Raw genomic sequence first — 9,590 nt, 5'->3', positions numbered from 1 at the left:
GTTATAGACATTATCATTTAATATGGAAACATACTGGATTGGATTATTTCTTTCTGTAAAAATAATGATTTTGAACCTACAGATGTGTGACATGCACTCATAGCCCTATTAAGTGAACTTTATTGTTTCAATAAAGTGTTGAGTGATGTCTGTTACACATTCAGCGGCTAAGTCACACACGGCATATCTCTTTGACCTTTTGATGATTGACACATTTAGTGGGTGTATGCAAGTTGTCCTGGAAACACTTTGTTGTGATATCAAACTTCACACAGCAAAATGGCGTGCAGAAAGTGAACGGTCCAGTATCTGCCATAGTGTGACATTTACAGTGCACAACATGTCAAACAAACTGAACACTTGCACTACAGAATTTCAACGCATCAGACGGGACATTGCATGCGTTTACCACAGAGTTTCAGCTAATATCCTGTTTTACTCTCTCATTCTCAGCACCTCTTTATCACCTTATTTAAACGTGCAATATATCAGTTTTATACACAGAAATTAAAAACATGACATTTGAACAGTCAGAAGTGGTTTTAATGCATTATGCATCGTCAATTTGGAATATTTTATCATCCTTACTCTTTCATTGCATGATTCGGTGTACATGTGAGGAAGTGGTTTGTTGTTGGGCTGCCGCAATCCAAAAATATAATCTTCCTTCTCTTCCTTTTCTCATTTGCTTCATTTACTTAGCTGCTTTTCTGTGTAAACGAATGTCTCTTCATTTTCAGCTCATTTAGCGCTGGGAAAGCAGAGAAATCCATGACCAACAGGAAACAGATGTGCACCTCAGAACAAAAGGTCTAGGGCTGTTGGTTACTGCATGTGAGTCTTTGTGTTTATTCCACCAACCAGCGTTCATTAAAGTAGTTGTTTCTGCGTGTGCCATAATATGAAGTGTGTAATGTGTTTTCGAAGTCTGCCTGTATGTGTGACCATTGGAAAACAAAGTAGCCTACTGCATCCATCTGTCCAACCATGACCACTGGTGTCCACAACAATGCTGTGAATTAATGAACACAAGCGGTGGGAAAATCAGAGAGATGTGTGGGAGCCACTGGAGGGTCAAACTAAAGGCATCAAACACTCACTTCATATTTCAGCTTTTGTTTTAACTGTTGTCATAGAGACGATTGCTGCTAGCATAGCTTATTTTCTTTCCTTTTTTTCTGGTTAAGGGCCATAGATGATGAGGTCACTGTTGGAAATGAATGAAACAGATTGAGAGACACTGATAAGTGAAAGGACACACAGTTCTGTTTAACCAATCTTTCCCTGTCAACCCTGCCTCAGCTGCATGTGGAGGCTACTGCTTATTTATCTGGACTGAATTGAAGTAAACCTATTTAGAGCAAATGTACAGGATGAAAGTTATGTGGTAGACATCTACAATTTTACTGCCCACTATACACACAACTTTCAGAGTTGTCAGATTGTCACATTTCACACTACAAGACTTGGATTGCAGAGAGGTCTAGATATTGAGCCTGATAAATATTTGTCAGGCACTGGCATTGCATCAGCTCTTCTCTCAAATTATGCCTTTGATAATTCAAACAGAGAGATGAACACTGCGAACACTGATTTGCCTCTGATTTATGGCTTTTGTCTGCAATATCCATTCATTGTTGTGCTAAAATCATGATTAGATGACTAGAATCATGATCGTGATTAAAGCAGTATAGCTGGCTATTTTGTTTGTATAGCACTTTTCACAATACACATTGTTTCAAAGCAGCTTTATAGAGAATCATGTTAATGTTTATAATTTCTTCAAGTCATATAGTCACATCAAGCAAATTAGAGCTGGGCGATATTATATAGTTTACATTCTGCAATGATATAAACAATCAAGCAGTTAAGATTTGCTATGTAGTATCACTTTATGGGAATACTGTAATGTTTTGCTATATATGAGTATACTGTGTACAAATAAAGTAGGATTAATGTAAATACCCAACTCTATATAGAGAGAGTTGTACGATAATATAATTGACATTTTGCAATCATTTACAATCACACAGCCGAGATTTTGCTATATATCACTGTATGTGAGTATACTGTATATACGCAAACAAGTAGGATCAATTTAAATATCCAACTTTATATGGGAAGTTGTACAATATTATTATTTACATTTTGGATTTTATATGTATTATTATGCTAGTGCGAGGGTAAAGTTTGATAAGCCTATTATAGTAGTTGTAGGATGAAAGAACAGCTTTGGATATAAACTTTTGATCTCACTATTACATACTGACAATGCAAAATTCTCTTCAGTGCACACAGTATAATTCACGAGAAGTCATAATAAGGCCTTTGTTTGACAATGATGATCAGAACAGTCTATAAATCTGTTCCACTGACAATAGTTTGAACATATTATAAATCAGCCAAGGTGAATTATGAAAACTGAGCTCTTCATCTCTGGTGAATAATTGCGTGCAGTGTGCCGCTGGCTCCAGCCAAAAGCTTTCTGTCAGTAATGCTGCTGCTGTCACTGTGAGTCCTGTCACAAGTTCTGCTGCATGCCTCTCTTCAGCAGAGCAACTCTTGACTGTCAGTGTTATGCTGTTGTAGTATCCTGATGCCATGATTACTCTGGGTACACACAAAGAGCCACCATGTCCGGAACAAAAAAACTTGCAACTGCTCTTTTTAGAAACATTATATTTTGAAGGCTTATAAAAATATAATATACCAATGAAAAGATGTTAATATACCTATGAAAGATTTTAAAAGCAGAATAGGCAGCACTTTTTTATAGTAGTTTGACATTAAATGGATGTAGGAGCAGAACATGATCCTGAGCTTTGAAAGCAGGAGAAGAAGGAGAGTCTTGAATGATTTTATCCAGCTGGTCAGGGAACAGGATCCATCTTGTCGGTGCTATTTTCAAAACCAAAACAAAAGCCCCATTCTCAAGGCAAGGAAATCACAAGCGTAACTGCCAATGATATCATACTTCAGCTGTTGGTAAATAAACTTCAGTGGTTAACCACACTCTTATTTAGTGGATATCATGACTCAAGAAACATCTGAGTTCATATTGAGCAAGTTTTCATCTCAATTTTTGGAGTCTAAAAAGACTTTTCCCCAACTCCACGTGACCATTACCTAATATTGTTTTTGCCTACGCTATGGCCTTGACAACAGGCTTTCTGTCAACTTTCTGACCTATCAGTGTTCTCAGCTGATAAGCCCACCATGAATATGTAGTATTAAAATATACTAGGATCTACAGCAGGTGTTTGGGTGACATGATTGTGTGCAGGTCCTGTTAAGGTACTGAATGTTCTTTGTCACTACAGTTGTACAATTACATGGTTAAAAAATTCTTACAAGCTTCTTAAAGCATGTGTAGTTTGTGCTAGATGTCAATGTCCAATATTTGGATAATTTCTCATCCAAGTCGTCATGTATTTGTATTACCCAAGTGTTGCTATAGACACCCATGACTATTTTTGCTTTGGATTCTGAATGAATTGACGTTTACACCAGTACAGGCGGTATATCCTTAAAAGGAAATGTCCTTTGGAAAAAAATGTCTATTATTGATTCAGGACACATAAAAACAGGGCAACAATAATGCAGTGCTACACATGCTGTTTTTAATGAGAAGTAGTAATTGAGATTAAAAAAATAAAAGGTACAGGAATGACAATGAAAACTGCAGTCTCTGCAGTATATATTTGCACATTTTCCACATGCTTGGAATATTCAGATGATCTAGTAAATGTGCATTAAATGGAATGCATTATAGAATGCGCACTTGCCTTTGCTCCATTTCCTTTTGACGAAAGTATATTTTTACACAAAGCTAAAATTAATGAAATTTTGAAATGTCTGAGAGGCATTTCCTGTTTATTGTCTTCATTAAAGAATGAGTGACTTTTGCCCACCACTAATATTGCAGGAGTCTTCTGCAGGGTAATATTTATTAAAGGATGGTTTTGAGAGAATTTAACAAAAAAACAACAACAAACAAACAGAAAAGAGATTATAACACAGATAACATATTAGTTAAAACATTGATTTTTAACATTGCAAAAACCAGTGTAGGAATACAGTTAAAGTGAAATTAATTTTATTTTTTTACATAATTAAAAAAAATACAGACACATTTTCATATTGCTTCCCCATCAGGCCATCATTCAGCCACTCCCTCTACCCAAAACATCATGTACTAAGAATGTTTCTGTTGATAGATAAACAACTGTGTAACTGGGTTGTCTGAGCAGCATTTGAGATGGAGGGAGTGGACTTCATTCATAAGGGCAGACATCATGTGGCACTGCTTAATATAAGATGTTTATTTAGAAAGTGACTAAAGCACTTGAGTAAAATACCACCAGAAGTACACTCTATAGTACATACTGTAACTCAAGTTCACCCAAACACAACCAGACATATAAAAGCTGATAAAAACAACAAAAAGGAAAAGCAACAATTAACAACAATAATTTAAAAATAAGGTAACAATGTACATGTAAAAATATGAACTAAAAACCCTGAAAATGATATCAGTGGTCATGCGTGTTTCATCATAGAAAACTAAACAAACTATAATTAAGACGGGCAGCACTGCATTAAGTGTTTAAAAAAAAAATATCTGTGCAATGCTACAGCAAAGGTTGTAGTAAAATGTACTGAGTTAATGAAAGGCTAAATAAGTTGGTTCATAATTTATAGTGTCATGGATTCCTCAAAAGATTCATAATAAGTTGAGGCTCAAGTCCAAGGCTTCATTCCACAATCAACAATTTCATGAATAAATATATGTAAGTGAATCTGATCTGAGGTCGGACCTCATGACCCACTGTCAAACATATCTATATGCAACTTTATGCAATATGAGGTGTTCAGGCCAAATGACACTGACCAATGACAACCAGCATTAGATGTTTTGTCCAGCAAAAGGTTCTTACTGCTGACATTCAATGGTGTTTGCATAGGTTGCATCAGGTTCTGAGTGCTACATCAGTTTTTATGTGATCCTTTTAAAGCAGCTAAAGTTTTTTTAATGGAGAAACAAGGCCGACCAAGTGCCCAGTGAGTCCTGATTAGTAGTGACGTGTCTCTGTAGTAGTCACTACACCAGCGGGGTTTCCTACACTCGAGCTGAGTTTAGTGTCCTCCATATTTCTCTTTTTACCTGTCTGTTTGCGTTTCGCCACACAGGGATTTTCCTTTGTGATAATGCCCTCTTGAGGCATGGCGGGCTCTCTGCTTTCTCGACTCACGAACATAGATGGATTATGGGACACCATCTCAAACCTCTGCTCTGCAGCTTTCCGAACGGCTGCTTTCCTCTTGGTCCTGGGCTGGGGGGAGGGTAAAGCTTGTCCGGCTGCTGAGGAAGGCAAAGCACACTGGAGAGAAGAGGAATAGCTGGTGGCAGACACAGCAGCAGTAGTAGCGCCGGCCAGGGCTGCGCTGCCAAGCCGTGCCATTGCTACAGGGATCTCCTCCAGAGATTCTGCGGAGTCAGAATGATACTCAGCAGGGGGACCAGCGGCTTGTACGGGTGCAAGAGGGGGGAGGGAGGCCCGCAGGGGGAATGCTGGGAAGGGTAAGCGCTGACCAAGAGAGGAGGACACAGTGGCGGCAGCTACAGAGGACTCTATTTGTGTAAAGCACAAACACAAATCACAAAGGTAACTAACTCACACTCTGATTCACAAATATCAAGACCACTGAAAAACACCATATGGATTTTTTTTTTTTAAGTATTTGCTAAAATTATTTCAGAATCTATTCAATTTTACATTTTTACAAGATTATACTGGGGAGACTACATTCTAAACTCAAACTGCTGAACTTGTGTGAATAAAAAACAGCTTATTTATGGAATCTCATTTCTGCAACCTAAGGAAAAAAAACAAGCTTTGGTAAATTATAATTATGAGATGAAAATAATAAATAATTATGACATAAATAAATTATATAATTATAAAAAGTCAATTTATGACAAACTGGCATTATAAAAATTATTAAATACATTTCAGATTATGACTTCTATGACTTTCTCATAATTCCTACTGTCACTTATCTCCTAATTTCTACTTTCTATGTCAGAATTATTATAAAAAATATTTTTAACATTAAGACAAACTGTCATATAAAAAGATGAACCTTCACATAATTTTAAAACTTTTAAAACTTTTTCATAATTTCTACAATCATAATTATGAGAAATTCAAAATTATTACATAAATAGTGATGATTGTTACTCATTTGACTTTTAATTTCAATGACTGTCATAATTTCAATTTTGTCATTATTGTTTTTAAGTCATAATTATGACTTTTTATCTCATAAATATGACTTTTAATGTCATTTATTTACTTTCTTATTAACGCCATTCCAGCATCTAGGGCTGTATTCATGGCGAGAACCAGTTTAATTCATATATAAGTCTAATCCATACACAAGTCTTGTCTTACACACAAGTTTGGGGGAGGGACAATTTAGAATCTTCCTTTTCATGTCAATTATGATTTACTAAAAAAAAATCTTATGTGGCAGAAATAGGCTTCAGTAGTTACACACAGGCAGTTTAGGAGCACAGAACTACTACAGAACTATTCAAACACTAATTCCAACTGAATATTGCAACAGAGGCTAAAATAAAAGTTATAAATCAGGTAAAGACAACTGCTCTATTAGCAGGTTTTAACTGTCATATTGTAGTTTTATTCTCCTTAGTGCTATACTTCAGTCTAAAGCAAACAGGGCGTTGTTCAGTGATGCAGATCTACCACACTGTTTAATATTATAACATAGCAACGTCTTCCATAACTTACTAATCTCCTAAACCGGTGACACACTGTTAGGATTAGTCTACATTCTATCTTAGTTTTTATGTTCACTATGTGATATGCTGCCAATACTATACTTCTTATATGCGTTTCTAAATACAAAAATTATATTATTTAAATAAATATAAATAAATATATAAAAAAAAGTTATGCACTTGCACTAATACATAAATCGCATGCCTTAATAATTGCATCAAAAACAAATGTAAAAAATATCAATGTTTTAGTTACGTATGTCCAGGCACTTCATAAAACTTTACCATTTCTTATTCTCATCTCTATTCTGTCCTGTACTCCTCTGATCTTCAGCCTCCTTGGATGAATCACTTTGTTGCATTTCTCATTTAAAATTACATTGGAGAAAGCTGTCTGATAAATTAATACATGTAAACTATTGTTCAAAAGTCTGGGGTCAGCAAGATAATTTTTTGAATGACATTAATACTTTTATTCAGCAAGAATTAATTAAATGGATTAAAAGTGACAAGAAAGACTTTCACACTGTAACAAAACATTACTATTTCAAACAAATGTTGTGCTTTTGAACTTTCGACCTTGGTGAGCATAAGAGGCTTCTTTCAAAAACATGAAAGAAAAAAAAAATCCGACCTCAGACTCTGAGCAGTAAGTGTAAATCAAATATTACAGTCATCAGCTGATTGTGTACGCTTGTCTTACCCTGCTCAGCAGTAGTCTTTGGCATGCCTTTGGTGGTGCTGGTGTCAATGGACCTGTCACTGTTTACCTCAGCTGCAAGTTTGTGCACGTTCCTCTTTTTTTTCTATGGAAACAAAATTAAATGGTTTTACCACATATTGAGCCAGACGGACATTACAACTTCAGTAGAGTGTGCAGGCCACTGGTTGTATAATTAGACCCTGAATTTAATATATAATTGATTTTCTGGTGGTTGTGGTGTGTGTGCACACCTGTGTGTGTTTGTGAGGATGAGGAGATGCTTTGTTCTCTGTTATGACAGCAGGGAGGAGCTCTTCTTCACCCATGTGCTCATTGGAGCCTCTGACCCGGCCATTGCCGTAACGCCTGTGGAGAGACGCCCATTACTCAAAGCTTGTACACAAACGACCAAATGACATTTTTACATTCACTTATTTACTTATAACATACACAAAATTTCTTCAAAAGAAGATACATTCACTGTCTTCTATGATAATTTCTTATGATTGCTAAAATTTCCAAGAGCAAAGAGCCAAAACTTTCGAAATTCTATGGAATCACTGATCACCCAACATGACTGTCACACTCCAGCTAGCAAGAAGTATAGAATAGAAATAACAAGCTCTTAGTTTATATCTTAGCTTATTAGCAATATTTTTTATTGTACAGGCTGTTATAATCTCACAAAAAAATGTGCAGAGCTTTATATTCATAATTTCATTACTTTTTTTTAATGAAAACAAATAACATCTGTTACTGAATAGACAATTTAACAATGAGGCTTTCAATGCAAAATAACCTGGAAAGTGAAATGCCATGGGAAACAATTCCGCCCCTATGACATATGAAATAATGTCAAAGCCTGTTTTGTAATCGCTGTTATGAAACACTGTTAATGCTGACTGTTTCTTATTAAGCAATATGACACATGAGCAAAACAGGCCTCAGTAACTGCTTCTGCACAACTGGTCCAGTTAGAAGAACTGAGAAGTGAGAAGTTTAATATTAAACAAACACTCGATTTCCAGGGCTTTCGCAATTCAACAAAAAGCGGAGAAATATAAAGATTATTGTAAAATGCATACAGATATATAAGGAACTAATGGATTAGTCCCTCCAGATATAAAAATCTATTAAGAAAAAATTATTTAATCTACACAACTGATCCTCGAGCTCACATTTTAACTGTCGCACAAAAGCAGTAATATCTTTCCTTCCCTTCCAGCTGAGTTCTCAAACGGTTGACATGATACCATAATTGCCCAATAAAATAAATGAGATTATCTGTATTTTTTGAGTCACAGTTAAAGGAATCAATCATCCCCTTAAGCCACAATTGGAAGAAAATGTGCAGAGTAACGTTGATTTGGCTGGACTGAAGACATTAATGCAGGCAGGCTTAGGGGGAGAGAAAGCCAAGTCTTGGTCTTTTGTGAACGGAAGATTGTTTTTCTACACAATTATTTCTTAATGATGTTAAGTCAGTGACATTTAATCGCTTCCTTGCTTTAACAATGAGCTGTTGGGCCAAATTTGAACACTGGTCTCACTTGTTAAAATGTTTAGGGGCGGAACAGTTTTTAAAGGTTTTTAAAAGTCTTTTATCTCACCAAGTCTGCATTAATTTGATTAAAAACATAGTAAAAACAGTAATAAAATTTTTTTGTAACATTGTAAAAGTCAATTTTTATCAATGCATCCTTGCTTAAAAAAAAAAAAACCTAAATGAAATCTATGTAATCAAAAAGCTAAATGAAATCTTTTGGGTGATATTTTTAAGTATGCTATCATGTTTTATTAATCTGGCTGGCAAAACTCACGTTGATCCTTCTTTGGAGCTCATGGCGGTTGGATCCTCTACCTCCATCTCAGGATTGGTATAGCCAAATGTCCCGCTATAACTGACCTGCTGCTGCAGCAAAAACAACGATGGAAATTAAATCATGGTGAGACAGAAAGCAGGAACATCAGAGATACATTACAATTGCTTTGAAAATGAGTAGTGGTCCCACATGAAACATTAGTTGTTGCATTGTAAAGTATTTACAGTGGGTACGGAAAGTATTCAGACCCCCTTAAATT

At 35.7% G+C, this 9,590-nt stretch overlaps 1 protein-coding gene across 2 annotated transcripts in view; it reads right to left on the bottom strand.

The window, feature by feature from the left end:
* Positions 1-4,594: 4,594 nt before the first annotated feature.
* LOC107696687 (probable palmitoyltransferase ZDHHC1) overlaps positions 4,595-9,590 on the bottom strand; it is a 15,908-nt gene continuing 10,912 nt past the window's right edge. Inside the window, exons 8-11 of one of the 2 annotated variants that reach the window (XM_016497146.1) lie at positions 9,329-9,417; positions 7,760-7,874; positions 7,509-7,611; positions 4,595-5,632 (exon numbers count right to left, since the gene is read on the bottom strand). In XM_016497146.1, the coding sequence (XP_016352632.1) occupies positions 5,073-5,632; positions 7,509-7,611; positions 7,760-7,874; positions 9,329-9,417 (867 nt within the window). In that variant the 3' untranslated portion in view covers positions 4,595-5,072. Of the gene's footprint in view, positions 5,633-7,508; positions 7,612-7,759; positions 7,875-9,328; positions 9,421-9,590 lie in introns of both variants that reach the window. The other variant, XM_016497145.1, reaches the window with a different exon arrangement.

Source organism: Sinocyclocheilus anshuiensis, unplaced genomic scaffold, assembly GCF_001515605.1.
Source record: "Sinocyclocheilus anshuiensis isolate Anshui unplaced genomic scaffold, SAMN03320099.WGS_v1.1 scaffold354, whole genome shotgun sequence".
Classification (NCBI taxonomy): domain Eukaryota; kingdom Metazoa; phylum Chordata; class Actinopteri; order Cypriniformes; family Cyprinidae; genus Sinocyclocheilus; species Sinocyclocheilus anshuiensis.
Note: the sequence above shows the minus strand (reverse complement) of the source record. Positions and strands in the feature narration are given on the sequence as shown.